The 22,688-nt window shown below is 29.9% G+C and overlaps 1 protein-coding gene across 2 annotated transcripts in view; it reads right to left on the bottom strand.

Annotated features, from left to right (window-relative positions):
* The window catches only part of LOC143075979 (plexin-A1-like), a 42,118-nt gene that overhangs the window by 7,339 nt on the left and 12,091 nt on the right, over window positions 1-22,688 (bottom strand). For both annotated transcript variants that reach the window (XM_076251596.1, XM_076251593.1), the window contains 24 exons: window positions 21,665-21,824; window positions 20,680-20,776; window positions 19,979-20,087; window positions 19,355-19,402; window positions 17,262-17,399; window positions 16,428-16,538; window positions 16,068-16,161; window positions 14,705-14,883; window positions 13,572-13,723; window positions 13,036-13,132; window positions 12,107-12,243; window positions 10,920-11,093; window positions 9,514-9,610; window positions 8,094-8,354; window positions 6,580-6,747; window positions 5,922-6,165; window positions 4,978-5,099; window positions 4,486-4,619; window positions 3,920-3,979; window positions 3,397-3,471; window positions 3,133-3,199; window positions 2,689-2,841; window positions 1,839-1,986; window positions 667-827 (listed from right to left, as the gene is read on the bottom strand). In XM_076251596.1, coding sequence (XP_076107711.1) covers window positions 667-827; window positions 1,839-1,986; window positions 2,689-2,841; window positions 3,133-3,199; window positions 3,397-3,471; window positions 3,920-3,979; window positions 4,486-4,619; window positions 4,978-5,099; window positions 5,922-6,165; window positions 6,580-6,747; window positions 8,094-8,354; window positions 9,514-9,610; window positions 10,920-11,093; window positions 12,107-12,243; window positions 13,036-13,132; window positions 13,572-13,723; window positions 14,705-14,883; window positions 16,068-16,161; window positions 16,428-16,538; window positions 17,262-17,399; window positions 19,355-19,402; window positions 19,979-20,087; window positions 20,680-20,776; window positions 21,665-21,824 — 3,186 coding nt within the window. The remainder of the gene's footprint in view (window positions 1-666; window positions 828-1,838; window positions 1,987-2,688; window positions 2,842-3,132; window positions 3,200-3,396; window positions 3,472-3,919; window positions 3,980-4,485; window positions 4,620-4,977; window positions 5,100-5,921; window positions 6,166-6,579; window positions 6,748-8,093; window positions 8,355-9,513; window positions 9,611-10,919; window positions 11,094-12,106; window positions 12,244-13,035; window positions 13,133-13,571; window positions 13,724-14,704; window positions 14,884-16,067; window positions 16,162-16,427; window positions 16,539-17,261; window positions 17,400-19,354; window positions 19,403-19,978; window positions 20,088-20,679; window positions 20,777-21,664; window positions 21,825-22,688) is intronic.

Raw genomic sequence — 22,688 nt, 5'->3', positions numbered from 1 at the left:
ATATAAATGATATATCTGTAAGAAAATTTAAGACAAATTAGCAGATGATGGAATGAAATAATACATATTTCATTGATAAGTGATGAACTAATTTTATATCTAAGAAAAACAAATACAACACATGAACAAAAAATGCAATATTATATTGTTCACAAAATACAAAAGCAAAACATTACACGGAATAACATATATTTAGATAAGTTGCTTATTTAGAATAAACTTCCGAAAATTAATCTTAAATTTAAAAATAACAGTTTGTTCGTATAGCATCTCTATCATTTATTTACTTCATGCCCGAATAAGATCTAAAATAACTGCACCATGCCTTCTTCTGTTCTCTAGTTATAATATAATATATGTGTATTTTCAAAACAAAATTTAATTTGTTGCTGTTAATACAATAGTTATCAAAGGTACCAGGATTATAATTTAGTACACCAGACGCGCGTTTCGTCTACACAAGACTTATCAGTGACGCTCATATCAAAATATTTATAAAGACAAACAAGTACAAAGTTGAAGAGCATTGAGGATCCAAAATTCCAAAAAGTTATCTTAGATTCTTCGCACTTTAATTGAAATATAATTGTCAATGAAAAAACTATTCACACCAGACAAAGGACAATGATGCAAACAATCATCAAGTTGAAAACACAATATCTTACTATTAGGAGGTCTAAGCAAAGGTCGACACTTCTGATATTGTGAAAGCACCACGTCGGCACCGTTTTGAAGTTTATAATCTTTTAGCATATTCAGTCTCCAACCATTATCCACCCACTTCATATTGTCTTCATCTTCTAATGTCTTGCTTTCATTTACCAAATCTAAAAATTTACTTGGAGCAATAAAGTAATGTTTTGTTTTCATTGACTCGATCTAAAAATGAACATGGTTAAAAAAAAGTTATGTTTTGTTTTTATTTATCAATCTAAAAATTCATTGATACCAATGATAAAAGACAATTGTCTAAATGTCATACAAGTCGACCAGCTTGTTTATTGTTGTGAAAATTGAACACTATTATATTATTTCTTATTTATATAAATTTGATTGGATACCAATGCACATCATTGAAATTTAGGTTATATCATTTGTAACGTTTTTGTCTTTATCAGTTTTTCAATGATGTTAAATCAAATTCTTGATAGTGAAATTGTCAATATCTGTTCTGTTTCTGAACCTTACTTGATTATCTTTAAGTGTGTGTTGCCAATGAGTTGTTGAATAAAGCATTTGTGTGTGTTTTTTTTAATTGAAACCATATATTCATGTCTACTTCAAACAACACATAGGACACTATATATATTGTAAAACGATATCACAGGACTGTTTGCAAATATCAATTATGTAACTTAAGAAATTATAATTTTAACTGATGACAAAACTAATCAAAGTGCTAGAGAGAACTGTAGGGTAAACATTGCTTTCATTTGGCAATTTTGTAAATTTTTAAATAATAAAAACATTGAATTGTATTTTGCTAGGCTAGTCAATATTCAGAGTTGAAGTTATCCTTCTTTGTTCATGATTGTTGTGAACTATTCTATAACAGATTCATTAACCATATGTTACTTATGCAGTTTGTAATAAAACAAAAAATGTTTTCTTGACAGGTACGGTAATTGAAATATACATCATTTGTCCCTTTAATGCCAATATTTGAATTGCATTACATGTTCATTTCACAGCACTGTTTTGCTATCAACGCTATTGATCGACTTTGGAAGATATAGATATCAAGTCAGTCGCAAAGGTTGTTGATTGTGTTTCATGGTATCTTTACCTCCAAAACTTATAACTTTCCAGTTTATAAAATAACATTAAGTATGCCTAACCCAGATCCAAATCTTCCCCTGCTGGTCTGGTAGAGTACGGAATGTTACGGTATATTACATCCAACATTTTCTCTTTCGCCTGAGTAATGGTATCACAGTCTAGACAGCGACATTTGTATTTTTTTCCTTCAAATTCTACATTTAATGTCTACAAGTAAAAATATTGTTTTCTAATAATTGCTATGCTTATTAGCTAACTATTACAGTGTTGCAAAAACATATTTTTCCGATTGCAATTCAGTGGTGAATTAAGACATTTTCACAAGATGAGGTCTACCGACTGCCTAAGAGGGGCCCGCTCCCGTCATGGTTCACCAATTCCCTTGACAATCAGCCATTTTTTCCCACAAAAGTGTGGGCTCGGGTTCCCTTGGCCCCCTTTTAATCCGCTTCTGCAGTTAGTTCTGTTAATCATTTGAATTGCACAAGGAATAGGCTTCTCTCGACAACATGTCCTACTTGTACTATCCCATCCTATTTATGTTTAATTTTCAAGTTATTGTAGCCACCATGCTACAACAGTGTGAACTACCTTATACCAACATTTTATTAACCTTGTGGAATAGACAGATGACTAAATGGATGTGCACGCAGCAAAATATAATACAACTATTGTAGGTGAATAAAAACATCAACTTCTTGCTTGCAACTCGTCTCAATTGAATTAATTACGTTTCAATAATAAACAAGAACAACAGCAACCAACTATGATACGATTATATCACTGCTGCAACACATAAAAAGGGTACAGCAAAATAAAACAACATTCAAACGGAAAATTCTTTTTATTATAGCGAATAAAAAGTGTACACTACTAGTATTCAATTTCTTCAGCTAGTGCAATACTTACTATGGTAACAGGTTCCGGGATGTATTCTTTCCTTAGTAACCTGTCTTCAGACAAAGAATACATCGCTTCACCAGTGACAGCATCTACTGGACCTTTCATTACTTGAAATTTTAATGCTTTGTACAAAACATACAAAGAGGAACCAGCCGACTCCTGATAATTAAGATCATATATGATCAATAAAGATGATATATGTATAAATCATAATTTTCAATTAGATGACCAAGATAAACTTGTAAAACAATGGTCTTGAATCTAAATCTAAATCTAGAAACAGAATCTTCAAACTGAGTTAGTAGTTAATTTATATATTAATCGTATATTGTAGGAATGTAGTAATTTGATTTTTACATTGATTATGCCTATATTAGGGTACAATTTTATTTATTTCAATGAAAAACATACAAATAAAAAAATATTTACTAACTAAAAATATACGCATACCTTTAATTGTGTGTACATACAAAGAGCTAACCAATTAGCCAGCAAATTTTCTACCACTGATTCTGTCCTAAATACAATGAATAAATATTAAGGAATCTGAAATATTTTCAGTATATTGTCTTATTCTCTGTAATTTATGAAAAACAAAATGAAAGACAAAATGATAGATTATTTGTTAATAACGGGTTTTGGTGCATATTTGTACTCATGTTTAATTCCACTACTAGCAAAACTTTTTTTATTATGTCAAGTATCAATAATTACCTCAGCAGCATCCATTTTGGATGTTTTCCTTCCACTGACTTTTCTACCAACTCTTTTAATAATGACTTGATAATTCTACAAATTCAAATCAATACAATTTTCTTAAACTACTAGTAAATACTAGTAAATACTAAATTCTATACAAATCACATGATTTGTGTTAACTAAGAAATAATTGCAACAAATATTCAATGCAAAAAATAGACAGCACTTATTAGAGAAAACAATTCTTCACTTCATCAATCAAACTTTTAATTTAACCATGAAAATTCAATGTTTGTGATTTACATTTTCACCATCTGTTCTACTATTAGTAACGCAACCATGTTTGTTTAATGATCAAATCAAAGGATACAAAAACGAAAACCTGTGTATAATTTGTTTCTAGTAATGTTAATAAAATGTAATGTATTCCAAGGAACATTAACAAAATGTAGGTTATTCTAATGTTATTACTATTATCTAAATAGGTATAAGATAGATATGAATATTCATACAATTGATGAGCAAAATGTAAACTTACTCAGTGATATATTCCAAATTATTCTGATACAATATTATCAACAAAGAAGCCACATTTGATCTGAAAATAAAAAGGAAGAGACAATAAGTTAAGGTTTCTTCATTTTGATGTTTTGAGTTTATCCATATTTTATTTCCTTTCGGGGCCTTTAATAGCTGACTATGCGGTATAGGCTTGATTAATTGTTGAAGGCCGTACGGTGACCTACAGTTGTTAATTACTGTGTCATTTGGTCTCTTCTTGAGAGTTGTCTCTTTGGCAATCATACCACATCTTCTTTTTTATATTTAGTATATAAAAAAAGGAATACTGATCAAACATAGTAATATTATGTAACATTTGTCTATTTCAAACTAAAAGTAATAATTTGGCAGACAAGTATCTATGAAGATAAATAACAATTTTTTTATTGTACGAATCAATCAGTCATGAACCTAATGACACAAATTACCAAAAGACATGTAGAATTATATCATCTGGATTATAACTCTAGCATAATAAATGTTATACCTTAAAAAGATTTTATTATTTCTCTTACTAGAATATATTATTGGACAAATACTTACTTATCTCGGATTCCAAAACTGTTTTGTCTTTCTAATGTGCGTATGAACTTTAATAAGAACTGTTTATGTTGTAAGAGCTGTTTAAAATGACAAATTGCTACATCTTGCTGTCTATCATTTGTTTCATACTTTTCCTAAATACAAAATGGTAAAAGAGACTAAAGCTGACAACACTTATGTTTGTTTTAAAATGCATATGAAATTCATTACCAGTAGGATGTAAATAAATCAAAACATCATTCAATATAGTATACATTTTCAAATTCTTTAATGATTGAAATTGATAAAGTTTTGTTGAACATAACTCTCATTTTTCACAATGTAAACTAATATGATACTTTTATCAATCTTAAAAGAAAAATAATAATCTCGAACAAAAACTATATTTGCGAATAATGAAACAATCACTTATATATGTAGTTCATTCTTTAATACAAGGGATGTAATCTTCAAATTGTAAGCGCATTTAGAGCAACACAATCAAAAACTTACAATTGGGGGCTGAAGTATAACATGATCAAGCATATGAGGGAAAAGTATTTTGAATGTATATTCGTCATATTTGTAGATAGGTTTCTTTCCATCTCCTATCTCTGCAGTCAGGTCTGACATATCTGTTTGTAATTCAAAAGAGGGAGAAAATAAAAGCATGTACATGAAATTCAATGACATAAAGAAACATATACTTTTTATATATATTTTTTTAATTTATTGAGTTGTTTGGTCAATGTATACATCATGGTTATTATAGAAAATATTGTAGTCTATTAAGCATTTTCAATTTCATTGTCATCACTGTAAATTCAATTTCACAAGCATAAACAACCATTAATTTATTTGTGTTCAATTCTCTCAGTCCACTTTTTTATTGAAAAAATACATTTTGTGTTTGCATTGGAAAATTTTCTACTGCAAAAAAAATCTATTTTGTCAGAAGGTTTAAATGAAAATAAAATTGTGTTAACATATTTTATGTGAAGTCCGCTGACTAGACGTACAGTATAACACACTGCACAATCATTAAGACGTCTGTTAAATTCATGTCATTATAAGAAATCTTAAAAACTATACGCAATATTGGGGTACTGACTGCAATGCACTTATATTTCAGAAAATTGGAGTACACTTAGTTACAAATTAACATAACTTTGTGTTTTGTTTACAGCATATAGACAATACATATTTCATTTTAAATATAATGGAGTTTTATGCAACTGTCATACAAGTGAGAGTTTTAGCTAGCTTTCAAAACCAGGGTTATTCCACTATTTTCTACATTAGAAAATGCCTGTTCCAAGTCAGGAATATGAGAGATTTTATCCATTTGTTTGGTGTGTTTGAGATTTTGATTTTGCCATTTGATTTGGAACTTTCCGTTTTGAATTTTCCTCGTAGTTCTGTATTTATATTATTTCACTTTTTATGTCTCTATTTACCTTCTATATTTTCAATCAGGACATTACTTTCCATGTTATCTAGATGATACCTCATTTTGTAAATATCTCGCTTGGATTTATTTTTCTGGCGTTTATATATACAGGAACATACAATGATTGTCATGAGGATAAACAGACCAACACCAGCCATTCCACCAATAATATAACCACGCGGTATACCCAATTCCTTGGCCGATTTATATTCCAAGTAACCAACAAAGTATTTTGAATTCCCAATATGGACCTAATACAATAATTTTATAATTTGATAAATATCTATATGTATTTTATGATATATAAAGTATTGTGTTGCGCCGTATATATCTGCCTCAATGAAATAGTTATTACACCATATTAATTTTTGTGTTGTCGACTTTAATGTATAACTCCTAAAAATGTAGATGAAGTTACACTAACACACATTGTGTATACACGTTCATGAACTAATGCATTGGTTTGTCTCGTCTTCAATTTTTTTTAATCCTTGGATTAGGTAACTTTTTAAATAACTTATGGTTCTTCTCTTCGCATCTTCCATAATTTTTTAACCAAACAAAAAGATTTTAAAAAGGTCTATCTGATCCATCATATGATTCTTGACTAGTTTACATTTTGACATTTAAAAGAATATATATTTCAGGCTGTAAGGGTAACTTACCACAACTGCAGGTATATCATTCCTGCTATGTCCAGATGTTGTATCCGGCTGTGATGTTGGAGGTTTACATATAATCTGATCTTCAGATAAATGTGTTACACTGCAATTGTCATTTCCAATGGCAATTTGTATATCTCTTCTTTGAGCTGCCACCATTAAATTTTTTCCCTAACATTAAACATATCAAATCATCAATTACAAAACACGCTGCCTGTTTGCACGTATGAAGCTGATACAAGCCAATATGAGCAGCCAACAAAGTCGAATATTCCCGTTTGAATGGGTTTGTTTTGTTTTTTTTTGGGGGGGACTTTATAGCTTGCTGTTCGATACGAACCAAGACTGCGTGTTAGAAACCGTACTTTTACCTATCATTGTTTACTTTTAAATATTGTGACTTGGATGGAGAATAATCTCATACCACATCTTCTTATATCTATGAATTGCACTGTATACAGTCAATTATATTTTTAGGAAGACCAGACTTCAAATTACTTTTGTATTCTGATTGTTATCATAAATTTAGAAAAGTGGTATTTTTATTCAGGGGTTTTCAGCAGGAATATTATGCGAGCCGTAAAGGCGATTTAATATGTGATCTGGTATTCGAGTTGATAAATTCAGTTTCAAAATATAGAATGTTATTGGGTGGTTTTTTTTATCGGTAATTAGTATTAACAGTATGTGTTTTTGTTGTTCATTATGTTAATAAAATAAATTGTTAGTAAAACTATGTTAATGTGTACAACTAATTGTGAAGTTATTCTGTTGCATTAATGAAGTCGCGTGCATTTTATTGATCATTTGCGGAGGATGAACATGGGCGCGAGGCGTCTAATATCTTCGAGGATCCAGTCATGTTCATGATCTAGAACAAGACATCTTATATTTTCGAGGATCAAGTACAGTTTATGATCTGAAAAATATCTAAAGCAGCAAGATCGTATGGAAAATGTAGAAATTGCTGATAAAATAAAATGTTCTTATGGTTGTGGTCTGTTATCTTTTTCTTGCATTAAAAGATACTGTTCGTATCACACTGCGACAGTGTGATAAGAAAAAGAGATACGAACATCTGCTTTAAATTGATTGGCTTGTCGCGTATAACATCGGAAAAGAACATATGAAGTCATACTGGAATGTGCAAAAGATTATATCAACATTTTGCGGAATGTTTAATTTGACAGAATGACCTTAAAAGAAATAGGTTTTACAACTTGTTAGAATTGGAAATCGCTTGTTATTAAATCTGGTTATCAAATTAAAATTGTTAAAAAAAACTCGCCGTTCAATTATTATATAGAAATTAAATAACTCACTGATATAATGCGATACCCCATTCCTACTCGTTATGAAACCTAAAAATGTTACAATACAATATTTCTTTACCAGAACAATAGCATAATTCTATTTTTAATGTTACAAAATTTCACACTTTTTAATTTTTGGGGTCAGAATATGGCTCGACGTTATTCCGCTTTTGATATCTGGATTCTTTTAAGTATACAACTTACATATATGATAACAATTTCTGATTTGAAGAGTTTCACATTGTCATTGTCTTCCTTGTCTGGTTCAAACTTGTACACTAACGGATTTGGGAAGTACAGTAACTGACTGTTGATGCCAGTCAAATTTTGAACATTAACTGCATTATCCATTATAAATCCTATTTCTGCTGTCATCTTTCCTGTGGATCGTTTCAGGCGTCTGAATCTTGTCACGAGTTTGGGTGATGGACAAAACATAAATGTTTCATTTTTTACCTGACAGTTCTGAAATAGCATAATAAAATATTTCTTAGCAAATTTGCATTTACCTATGAAAATCAATCTATTGGGGTAGCGTGTATACCGGAATAGAAGTGATAAGTCAGAGACCAATTATTAAAATGAGTCACTTCAATTATAGACAAGAAAAGTCTGATGAAACTTTTCTTTGTACAATGAGTGTTGTAAATTTTCAAACTATCGGCAGGAAGTGGCTATACGGCAGATGTGAAAATGGCGCACTCACTATAACTGATCATTATCAAGCTGCAAACCAATTATGAAATCTTTCAATTACATTAAAAAAGGAGAAAAGCTTTGACGAAAGTTTTATATCAAATTTACTGCCAGATGAAACTTACTTACTGCCTGATGGAGTCGATAAGTAACTAGACATTTCTCCACTTACGAAGACGCAGATGATAAGATTATATATCATGGGTTTTTGTTTTAAAGACTATCCGATTTGCAAAAAGATGGAGTATTGATAAATGAAATTTTTAGAGTCGTATACTTACTTATAACAAGTACTGACAAAAAGTTTCATTTGCCGGATTCAAATATGTTACCAATCATATTTGATTCATGCTCATCTTTTTAAAAGAGGGAGGAAAGATACCAGAGGTACAGTCAAACTCATAAATCGAAAATAAACTGACAACGTCATGGCTAAAAATGAAAAAAGACAAACAAACAAACAAACAATAGTACACATGACACAACATAGAAAACTAGAGAATAAGCAACACGAACCACACGAAAAACTAGGGGTGATATAAGATGTTCAACTGAACATAAAATAACAACCAGTCAGATAATGAAAACATTAATTGTATGGTATATAATCAATAACTATATTGCATGCAATCTATTATGGTGTAAAGTGTAAGAGTTCTGCTTATGAATTACTGGACGAACGAATAATTAATGGACACTCGGAAGAGGATGAACAAATGTTACAATACAATACAATATATTTTCCATCCACAACCTTACTTGTTAACAATCCATTAAAAATGTGTTTTAACAGCTGGTATACTTCAAGAAATTACCTCAGTCTTAAGTTATACAAAACTTCATTTTGTGTAGATCTGTGAAGTTTATATAGAATAATAAAACAATAAACAATATAAAACAATTTCCTTGGGATCTAAGTATGACTTACCGTAAGGTTTGACATGACAGAATTTATCCTGATGAACATTTGTGGTTGATCAATAATGTTAATATTGGTTCCCATAACTGTTATTCTTCTTCCTCCACTTAAGGTATGCATGAAAATAATTCATTACACAAAGGGTAAAAAATGTTGATTCCTCATACAATTCATCCATTTTTAATTCAAAATACAATAATTGGGTTGAGAAATTAACCTCTATGAATAATCAAACATCTTACTTGTTCTACTCACAACTTGCTCCTTATTTCAAAAATTGTATTATAATCAATCATCTATTAATGTGGATCGGGACTATTCGACTGCGTATAATTTTACGCATGAATTACAATGAACACGAAAAGTATGTATTGTAAATTCGATATTATTTTTTTTAATATTTTGATTGATTAGAAATATTAAAGCATTGTAGTTATGTCACTAAAAGAATATTATCGTTATTATGTGTATCTGTGAAAGGCTCAAAATGACATTTCACCCATTTTCACCATTTCCCCAACAAAATTTGGGTTTTAAGGCAAAGATGTTTTTCCCTTATCGGTGACCTATGTTTTCTATTTGCTCATTCTTTGAAGCTATATTTCAGCTTTTTATATAAAAATTTTGGACCAAGTGTCATAGAACGTTTTTATGATATTCCGATAAAAGTATGTCAACACCTTTATTGTTTCTATTATTTCATTGAAAACTAGTCCCTTTTACATACCTATTTAAAAGTAAAATTTTGAGCTTAAATGGTCCGTGACCCCCTATTTTTTTCGACCTTTTTGATTCACTTTCTATAAAGAATAAAATAACAAAAAATACGGTACTTCTGATAGAAACTTCGAATAGGCCCGAGCCACCTTAATGACCTTGGTTTTTTTTATTTTATCAATATTAAAAAAAAACCACATCAGCTCTATTTACAATGCAATATCTGCAATGTCAAGAGAAGTAGATGGTCACTAAATAGTTCAAAACTTAGCAGAAAATCTTAAAAAACTAAAACAAAAATATATTTGCAGTTTATGGCTAAATGGCGAAATTATACATTAAATTGTGATGGCGATAAACCTTTTTTTAGGTAAAAAGATTTCTTAGTAAGTTTTTTAGTAGAAAGATTTCTAAGTAAGTCAACATAATACTCTCAGACGGTATCAAGCCTTTTTTTAGTGGTTATTTTGTTGTTATAAAACTATTTTGTCTATTGAATAGAATAACTTTCCTATTGAACATTGCACTGTATACTTATATTGTTTGTGTAGATTTGAGAGGTACTGATAAATATGGAATTTTCTCATGTTCTATGCAATTTGAAAGTCACAACGCATCTGACTAACTTAGGTATGGCAAAGCCTAAAGAGGATTCATGGCAATTCCTATTTTTAAATGACTTCATTACTTTTGCTCACCTTTGAAAGCTTTTTAATGGTTGTATATTTGTGATTTCTGGATCTGCTACATATGTTAAACTTGTGTTGCCAACCATATCCCGTCTAATCTCATTACCATCAACTTTTACAGAAATTTTAGCTTTACCCAATTTACCAGGTGGCAGTCGACATACGATTTGTTCTTTATTTTTACTTTAAATAAATAAGAAAATACTTCAGACTTTGTGAAGTTTGTTAACTGCTAAATCCACAGCTTCTTTAAGTTAAATATTTATCACGCGTCACTATTTACATTAATTTACCCTGGAAATAGATATTTTTTTCTTGGTTCGGAGGGAACATTTAGCCATCTGTTTTATAACTTCAACTTTGAATGTGATTTTACAAGGATTTAATTTCCTTTCTTTTTAGAAGAACTAGAGTTTTCATTTGTTTTCATTTTTAAAAACCTTTTTTTCTATTTCAGGATTTGTAATTCATACTTTAAATAAGTCTTTCTAGTCTACATTTGCTGGCGAATTTCATTAATATCTCAAGTACCAGTTATATCTATAAATATCTAAATGTTATGCACTGCTTTAGTTTTTAAACGATATTCTGTTGTATTGACCGCTTGACATTTGAAATTATCTATCTCATAGCTATCAAGAATATTTACTTTATCCCTAACCATACTCGTTAGTTCTAACATTTAAAAGACAATAACTTATCTGACAAGCTGAAGTGAGAAAGTTTTATATAACAGAAGGATTTAAGATGAGTTAACTAGTAACGTAACAAGAATAAAAGGTGGTCCTTTGCTGGTTTTGTATTTGGTTTTGTGTTGACCTCTTGACATTTGAAACTGTTTATTTTATACCTATCAAGAGTTTTACTTCTTTGAGGATCTTTTTCTCGATCATACTTGTTAGTTCTAACATTTAAAAGACAATGCATGGCTAATCTGGGCAAATGAATTGAGAAAGTTTCAAATCAAAAACAGATTCAGACTGGTAAACTATAAACAAGAATTAAAGGTGTTCCTAAAATGGTTTTGATGATTACTTGTTTTTATTTTGAATTTGTTTTTCTTTCACATAGTCAATGTTCTATACATTTGGATTTCTAATACATTTTTTTTGGAACTGATGAAAATTATATATCTTTTAAAGTGCTGCACAGTTAGCATGATACAAAGTTATTACTGAACGTATTTTTATACATACCTTGTTATATTACACACTTTGTCATTCACAGTGACCTCTAGTGAGGTTCCTAAATAGATAGGATCTCCATGCAAGGTCAAAATGGCACCACCAGACACTGCTCTTTTATGTGGTGTCACTCGTTGAAGTATTGGATCCTATCAATATATATATATATATATATAATATAAAACAAAATGTTTATGAACGCGTTCAATATACAATAAGTTGAATGGCACTTATACATTAATTAGTCTTACTTATTTATTGATAGAATTATTGATAAATAATTATATATATATATATAGAGTTGTTCGAATCCCGGCGAGGGAAGAACAAAAAATTTGCGAAAGCGTTGATGTTTAGACGAGTTGTATACATATATACATATATACAACTCGTCTTAAACTCGTCTAAACATCAACCCAACAATGTTAGATCTGTAAATTTGCTTTCGCAAATTTTTTGTTCTTCCCTCGCCGGGATTCGAACAACTCTATATATATATATATAATTATTTATCAATAATTCTATCAATAAATAAGTAAGACTAATTAATGTATAAGTGCCATTCAACTTATTGTATATTGAACGTGTTCATAAACATTTTGTTTTATATTATATTTGATGTCCTATGCATCTTAGACCATGTTCTAATCCTTCAAAAGTTAGCACAACAAAGGCTTTTATAAAATGTCCCTCTGGTATCTTTCGACCCATTTTTATAAACCAATGTTAAGTGCTTATATATTTTATAATTTTATAAAAATAAATAACGTACCTCAACTAAATTTAAACACTAATAAATGAGGTAAAACTTGCTCCAATGTATGTAAAAGCTTCTTTTAAAACATGTAGAATACCATAATATCGAATCTTTCTTATTTAAAGCATCATCAATTTCTTTAACTGATATAAAATCTGAAATACTTTAAACGTTTACAATTTACCAAATATTGAAAATCAAACTTATAGAATGGTATGTTAAGAACCACAACATGTCCCCTTTTAACACCTGCATCACTGGCTCCCAGTATACAAACTATCCTGCAAATAAACAAAAACAATGTAATGAAAAGTCGTAATACACTGAGTATAGGAGATAGTATACAATATATTTAAATAACTTGTTTTTAATTATATTGAAGGTCCAGAGTAGCAAGTTACTTTCTCTGCATTTACCAATAAATTTCTTGGAATATTCATTAATGGCAATCAACATCACATACGAAATGCAACAGATCAGCAATCTCAAAAACTGTCAGAATGAAGCATTTCATTCCATTTTATGAGGAATTTCTAAACTAATCATTTCTAATAATCTTCAAATTTTAAGGATCTTTTGAAACTATTCACATTATATATATAACAAGATTTTTTGCCCATACAATGCTTTTCTTTAGTTCTAAAATGTTGATTTTAATATTTTGAAGTTAATTATAGCTATTTTAAAACAGTTGTAAATTACTCTAAGTAGTTTACTTACTCTCTTGCGGGTTGGTATAGGCCACTAACAGGAACACAGGCTACTCCAGCAATTGTCACATTATTTTTCACATCAACAAATTCAGCACCAAGATTTCTTCCTTTAATTGTCACAATTGTACCTCCATAAACATGGCCTACCCGTGGTGTTACCTACAACATATACATTTCTTATATCAACAAGTCGTGAATTATGTAAAAAATACTCTAACTTTTAAATAATCATATAAAATAATATAAAGCATAGCTGCATAACTAAGACCTTTCAGTTTAAATCTATATATTGTCAAAGTTACAAACATAGCTAGATGTCAATTTAAAAAAGAATAAAGAAAATATGTATATCAGTCATAGAACGACCTTAGAAAGCATGTGACCAATAGAAAGGAAACGGTAAATTGCAAATTTCGTGACAAACCCAACCTAAATAAAATTATTGCCTAGTGCAATTTTTCAGGTAATCAAATGTTTAAGTTTTTAGAAGAGAATACACCTTTTTACAAAAATTAAAGGCCAAACAAGATATAAACACACTTACAAAGATATCATATAAGAAATCCCTTGAAAACAATGCTTAAATTTTCATTTCTTTATACTGTGGAATCATTTACTTTCCTGGATAGTGTAAATTTACCATTTTTTAGGAAAACGTTTTTAGCATAAAACCCTTTCTAGTCAACTTTGCCTTGATTTTTTCTTATAAGAAATTCTGTGTTTTAATAGTTTGCAGTAATTCATACTGGCAAATGAGAAAATAAATAGCATGCAACAATTGGTCGGTAAACAATATTTGATTTTATGGTTTTGCCCTGGTCTGCATTCAAGTCTGTACAAGTTTGTAATTTGTTGACCCTTCAACTTCATTGTTCACATGTACCCCTAGAATCCATGAACATTTGTATTCCACAAATAATTATGAATCTACAGTACATAAAGATATTTCGTGAGCAACTTGAATTTGAAGAAGACCAAAAGAAAGAAGGAGTAGTTCAGAGTGACAACAATGGGATGTTTAAAGTTTTTCTTAAGAGTTGATTATATTGTATTACCCCTAGTAGGCTGAAAGCTGTATGATCACTTACAATTTTAGTTACATCAGTTGACTGTTAAATACAATACTAATATTTAACTAACCTCATCAATATGTGGACCTGGACACATTGCTATTGATCCCACTGCAGAACAGTGATCCTTGTATTGACATTGAAAAGGGTTGTCACACCACTGACAATTCAGCAATGCACGAGATTTCTCAAAATTCTTACACAGACTACAGTCACCATAAGCCATTTTGGAACAGCTGTATATTTGCACTAAAAATGAATCAGATGCATTAATTTGAATTAAAATTAAAATAAGTTCACCAACGCATAAATTGGGCCCTAAAATCTTAATTATAAAAGATAGGTTGAAATTTGATGAAAACATTTGCTAAAATGTCTTTGATGAAAACATTTACTAAAATGTCTTTGATGAAAACATTTGCTAAAATGTCTTTGATGAAAACATTTGCTAAAATGTCTAATAGTTTTTTATTATTGCATCTTTCGTGATGAATTTGTGACTTCCTAATGTACAATGAAGGAAAATCATATAATCCAGATTTTGTTTGTAGAATTGTGCAAAATTTATGACAGTTTTCAGAAAATTAACAGTGGCACCACCCTTTGACAAAATATTTTTGCTGAAATATTCCTTATATTCAATTTTTTTTAATTTTCAACAAAAATTTAAGTGGGAGAGGGGTGGCGCCACATATAAATTCATGAAAAAAGATGGAAAAAATTCTAGACAAAATGAACGAAAATGAAATCTGCCTATATAGGCTTACTTAGTATATCTAAATCTAAAGCAGACCTTAAATTTTTCGAATTAAAATTTAAAATATCATACATTTAGCTATACGTACACATAAGATATACTTTGATAACTGAAGTTAGAACAATTTAAAAACATATGTAACAGAAACTATTAAAGTAAAGGCAGCAGTTTTGTATGTACATAAATATGTGATTTGTTTTAATCTCTGCACATCATAAAATCAAAAGTTAAAGTGATTTTTAATCATCAAGAAATATGCTAAATAAAAAATGGAAAGTTAGATAAAACCTCCATATCACTAAAATCAAATTATTAATTAGTTGATATTTTTCAAAGAAGAGTAACCCATTAGCCAGGAGTCTACTGCTACCAATTTAATATATTTATCGCTATTTTACGAAATTTTCCTTTGATCTTGCTGACTGATAATTTCATTTTTCAACACATTAGTCAGATATAAAAAATAGTAGAGTGATATGAAAAATTATTCATAGAAACTAAGGTAGCATTTTCCAGTTGTCAATGAAATTAACAACTTGTGTAGGTAAAATAGAGATAAACAGATTATCATTTGTCATCTCTAACTCGATTGCTTTTCTCACTCTCACCGTTCAAGCTCAAGCAAGAAAATCCATCTTGTTATCTTAAACGATAATCTATAAATATTATATCCTACCTATAGCCCCATCATTCTCTATTTCAGCTCCTCTACCCCATGTAACTCGGAGACTGGCATTAAGGATACCTGTATCTGGTAGTCTGTATGATCTCTAAAAAAGCAAAACAAAATCATATAAATGTTAATTGACTACTGTTTCCACAAGTCAACTTCTTAGCTTGCAATAACTATTCTTTATTCGACACATTGTATAAATTGATCAAGGCTGTTTATACATAGCAAGATGTACATTAATAGCATATCTAGGACCTTCCATATACTTCTAAGTGGCAGATAAAAGATCCTTTTTTGCCATCTTAATCTTAAAGATAATTGATGAGAATAATGCAGATAATACAGAAGCACTTTAATACATACCAATGGAATGTGACACTTAAGTTCTGTCCCTGACACTCTGGTAGCCACAACCTCAATGTTCCCATTACTATAAGCACCTGTTCCAATTATGCATTTATAACCATTCCCATTCTGTAAATATTTAATCAACACTGTTCAAAATTCAAGAACGTTAAAAAACAAAAAACAAAAATTCTACAAAAACATGTTATGAAAACTAATCAACATTTGTTTTATGATTCAATTTTCATCCAAATATAGTGCTGAAAATGTTCTACCTATATTTTCTACATAAATCAAAAACGTATAAAATGACTGTTTTCCTTAGGGAAACAGTTTCAGTGACTACTTTCTCTAGGCACATTAGTTCCCTAGATGCAAATCCACAGTGCCTGTCTCTGGGGAAAAGAAAATGACTATATCCTTCATAAATAAAAAAAAACTGTGCAATATGATTTGTCTCCCATTAATCAATTAACCATATGACTTAAATACACGTCAGTAAATACCTTCAGTTGCACAAAAACAAAAAAAATAAGCTCAATATAAGTGTATTGGCAAAAAGTTCTGTTCATTGTTATATCTATAAAATCTTAATGATTGAAAAAGAAAACAATGTCAGCCATGTAGTTGTGAAGAAAAATAAAGAACTGAAGATGGCCAATGGCCGAAACGTCTTAAAAATGGTTTATTACTACAATAATAAAAATAGTTCTGTCCCAATATAAAATGCAAAGTCATATAGAAATATAAATGAAATGTTTGGTATCAAAAGGATTTACAATTCCTCCTGGCAATATACCTTAAATTGTATGGTCTATTTTGTCCACTTTTAATTATTTGGTAAATATTTACCCTAATCTCAGGAAAAGAAGACCCAATGATGACTACTTCTTTGCTGGTATTGTTGTGTATGTACACATCACCAGTTCGGCCTTTGTCAATCTTTGGACAAAATGTTGGACCTCGTCGTATTCCATCACCATAGATTTGCTACAAAAACATTTGGAGAACTTATTAAATGTTTAGATCAATGTTCCATTTGTATTTTACCCTGAAATAAATATTCCTTAGAAATGGATCATTAACCCTCCCATTATTTTACTATTTTCCTGCTCATATTTAATATAGTTGATTTATCAAATGTACATGTTTTGCCTATCACTGCACAAAAAACTATGCAGTAAGTTTTTAATGGAACCTACTGGTATATTAATTTAACACATTATTCAGCAGTTCGTTTCAATTTTGAAAATTCTTACTTGGTTATTTACAAATAGCAAAAAGAGGTTATATTAAAAAAAGGCATTACTTTAATTAACAAAAAACAGAAAAAAAGATAACAAAAAGAGAAAAAAGAGACAAATTTAGCTAAGTAAATTGTATGACATGAATCTTAATTACAGTGATATAAAGCATAATATACATTAGTATTTTGAGTTTACATTGGTAGTAGTTCTGTCAGAAAAGTTAAACTAAAGAAAAGCGAAAATGTAATGAAGAGTTTTAAAAGATGACGATAACTTTATTGTTATATCAGAAGGTACTGACATTGTTACGATGTGAAGATTGAGGCATTGACCTTTTCAGTACTTACTGGATAATTGCACCAAGGGGATAAAAAGAGGATACTTTTAATCTAGAAAATATATATGGTACAAGCTTATATATATGATCATAAGAGCATAAATAGTAGAATTGACTGTCCCTGTAAAGTAAAAACAAGTAAGCTCTTTTACAAAAAAAAGAGTGTTCTACATTTCCAACCTCAGATCTTCATTTCGGCCTTAATGATCATGATACTTATTTCATAATAAAAATCTAATCTTGTGACATTAAATATATTTTCATACAACAGGGTCTGACATCTAAATCATAATTTCAATCATACCACATCTCCCGATTTTATACTGACCTAATATTACAGATAGATAGATGTTCACTTACAACTGCCCAATGTTTCATCAATTTGAATGTATTACAAGGTACGACTTCAGCTCTTATATTTAACTCAGCTTGATGGTTTTATATTTAGTATCATACCCCAGACTACTTGGATTTCTACTGAACAAACCACCAAGGTTATTAGGAATGTTTCTGAACAAGACATTTTTGGTTGGATATAGGAAGGAGACTAGTTCTACCACTTGGCATGACATTCCATGCTTCTTCAAATTAATATATAACCTAATTTATTTGGTATTTTTATTTAGTTAAAGCATTAGAGGAATTTAAGGTCAACTACAGTGGCTGAGCTAATTGTGTTTCATCTCTTGGTATCAAAGCTCTAAAATACAATTTAGAATTATGGATCTAGCTCACAATCAAGCAAAAACATTTCCCCGCAGACTAACAAAACTATCAAGCGACTGAACTTTTGCCAAACATTTTACTCTTTTTGTGTACACTAGTATTGACAAAATTCAAAACAGTTCATGTATGTTCACACCATCACAAACAAGAGCACACAAGAATTACTGAAGCCGGTGAACTAATCTTTGGATCCGATGTTTGTATTGATTGTTTCAATGAAGAGACATAGATGGTGACTCTCAGAATATCAAAAAATAAAACTGAAATTTATATTGAGGGATTTCCTTTTCTTTTTTTATTTTATAAGTTGCACACAACCTTTTGAAATACTAGGTTGCAGAAATAAGTAAATACAGCAATATATATTTCAAGCAGTAATGATACATTCTAAGTCATAATGAGAAGCTTTTTGAAAGCAGTTATCTTTTTTCTTTTGAATAAAGAAGGCAAACTTTTCCTGAATATCATACACTGTATATGTAAATTAAGAAACCATGCAGAATTTTACACAATTTCAATCAAAATTGATGAAACATTCCTATATTCTCATCTCGTCTAGAAACATACGAGTGAAATTAACACCAAATCCCTGTGTGCAGAGTATACTATAAATGCTCTATTATGCAGAAACTTACGACTGTGTAGTTAGCTTCTGTATGGTTAGCGGGATCATATTCAAATATCTGTGAACGGTTTGAAACAATTTTATACTCAATTTGCTTCCTGCTAAAAATAGCCTTGCCCCAAATCTTTTTAAATTATTTACATAAAAGTGTTTTCATTTATCAGGAGTTTGGCTTATGTCCCTCAAATTTGAGAATCTTACATCCTATACGTGTATGTGTCAAACAGGACTATTGCTAAATTGTCCATTTTTCAAATTTTTTAGAACTAACAAAATTCTTCAATATTATAAATGTAAACAACTAAATAGAAAACAAAAACATGTAACATATACTGATGCATATACAAATTACAAAAAAAAATAGTTGTAATTAATGAAATATACTAATATTCTAATTCTTCACCAATCACAAACACATTTGATAAATTTCTAAAAAGATGTGTATTTGTAATTTATGGATTGTTGAAAAATATTGGACTTTTAAAGTCTAAAACAAGTTCTGTTAGTATGAAAATACAACACATATAATGTATACATTGGATCTGTGTGCAAATAACTTTATACGGACACAAATACAACACCAACATGACAAACATACATAAACATCATATATAAATGCGTGTTTTATACATACATTACAGCTAAAAATAGTGTGACTATTGCAAGGGTTGGTCCTGAAGGTACACTTATTCTCATAGACACACCAGTCACAAGCATAATTATTATCTGTACATGATGTGCAACTGAAATGTAAAAAAATCAAACAAATAAATTCAGCTTCAGAGAATATCAATATTCTGGTCACTTTCACATGGTCCATGGAATGAAATTTTAATACCTTCTTCCCAAAATTAAAAAATCAGTTGCAAGACATGCAAAGTTCTTACCAATTTAAATACAGTTTGACCTATTCCATATAATAATGTTTTGTTGTTGTATAAATTTTAAATCACAATAAATATCTTGCCCTGACACAATAACAATCTATACATATGGAGCTTATCATATGGACACTACTGATTTGCGTTTAGCGTCTTGTTTCTTTGTTGTAGTATACGATACATTTTTTTTACTCATTTCAAATAAATAATATCAACTGAAACTGAATTTGGTTAGAACTCCACTATTCACTCTATTCCAAATATATACATAGTTTCAACACCATAAAATTAACATCACTGGTAAGCCAGATATGTTTCTGTTTTAAAGTTCTGTGTTAATAACAGTGATTGATAATTTAAGACTTTATTCAACAAAGCCGAAGAATAAGAAGAGAGAAGTTGAATTCTATAAGTTTTATATGAAATATTGATGGACATTTCATGCTATTACTACCTTGAAAAACTTCCACAGTTATAAAATGTGAAGAATCTCGACACAAACAGCTTCCTGGTTTCTTCTGATCGTATCGACAATGTGGCATTCTTGCTGCCTGAAAAGAGAAAAATATTTTGTATATCAAAGTAATGCTTGTTATCAACTATTCATAATGCATTGTCAGAATTCATTGTAATGTTGTAATTTTTAGGAGTATAGTATTAAAAGCCTTTTTTTACTTGGGCTGGCAATAAGTTCTCACTTATTCTCAAATCTGTAGCTTAAATGCAAATTGCTTATAGCAGAGAAAATGCAAATACCCAGACCCTGTTCACAATAAGACATTTAGACAGATTTCAACCAGATCTGTGTGTTCTTTTATTCTGTTGGGTTTTTTCTTTCTTTTCAGGAACCGCAGCATTTCTTCATGTTGTGAATTTCTTGCTGCAGTTTTTGTTTCAAATTGATGAAAACTGCTTGAACTCCAGTATGAAATTTTAACTTGTTATTAAAGAGTAAAAGAGAGACGAAAGATACCAAAGGGATAGTCAAACTCATAAATCTAAAACAACTGACAACGCCATGGCTAAAAATGAAAAAGACAAACAAACAACAGCACACACGGCACAACATAGAAAACTAAAGAATAAACAACACGAATCCCACCAAAAAACTAGGGGTGATCTCAGGTGCTCCGGAAGGGTAAGCAGATTCTGTTCCACATGTAAGATTCATTCCATCCATTTTTTTTTCAAGTGTGTGTGTATTAGTGCATTAAGACATAAAATTAATTAGTTATTTCTATTATGTTTACAGTTTTACTGGTAATTAGGTCACACACGTTTCATTTTTTCTTGTAGTGTGAACGTAGTGATTCAGATTAGACCGATAGAGATCTTTAATAAATTTAACTGGTTTTATTTAGATCGATAAAAAAGCAAGTGAGAATGGGGTCCAATTTGATGCTATAATAAAAAGTTAAACTTAAAGTCTTGTAACAAACCTGTAGGTCCAAAGTCTACACCAAGAGAAAATATCTGAGGAGTTTTACAGCTGATACCAAAGTTCCATGAACTAACAGGAGTGGCCTGTTGTTTGTCACCAAAGTCAAACACACAGCTATAGTTTGAATCACGTGGTATATCTATGATTGACATGTACAACTGAAATCATGTATATGTTACAGTAAATAGGTGAAATTAGGAATTACACGTAATTACTAGAATTTAGGAATTACATGTACTTCCCGATGCACTTAGTAAATACAAGTAATTCCTAAAACGGTCCAGTTATTACCAGTAATTACTAATTTTAAAATGAATTTTTACACCTATTTACTAACTGTTAAAACAATGTTGTAATATGGTTAACTGATCAAAAGTTATGGTAATACTAACTAGAAATTCAGTGAGTACTCTTAAAAAGTGATCAGCCTAAAATGTACCTTTTTGCTATAGTTGCATTAGCTACGAAATGAAAAAAAATATGATTTTTGTTGTTGTTTAATCATTAATGAAAATGATATTGTGAAATTATATTTCACTTTCAGCAGCCTATCTGTTTCTATTTCGTTAAATACGCCGAGAAACATGGTTGATGAGTTGTGCACTTGCAAGTTAATAATTGGACCTCATATTCATTTGACCTTCAATACAACTCCTAGCTGGAAATTGGTTACCGATGGTTATTCAGCTATCAAAATCGAAAGGGTTTCGCAGAACCCAGTGTCTCGCCTGCTTTTGCTGTGAGTCGCAGGTCCAACAAAAATAGGAAAAAATATTAAAATTTTCCTCTAGATACTATATTTTGACAAGTTTAAGAAGCTTCTGTCCAAATTTGGTAAAAATTCAGGATGGTTTATGAAATCTAATAAATGTTTCAAAAACTGTAACTGCAGAGTGTATATTATGTTGACTGAAAAAATATAGTCCATTTATAAGTAATACACGAAAAAATGATATTTTTTTTTACAAACCTTACTTCTGGATCTTGTCTTATGATCATAAACAAGCTTCTGTCCAATTTTG

This window comes from Mytilus galloprovincialis, chromosome 1, assembly GCF_965363235.1.
Source record: "Mytilus galloprovincialis chromosome 1, xbMytGall1.hap1.1, whole genome shotgun sequence".
Taxonomy (NCBI): Eukaryota; Metazoa; Mollusca; class Bivalvia; order Mytilida; family Mytilidae; genus Mytilus; species Mytilus galloprovincialis.
The sequence above is the reverse complement of the archived record's forward strand: the minus strand, read 5'-3'. Positions and strand labels throughout refer to the sequence as shown.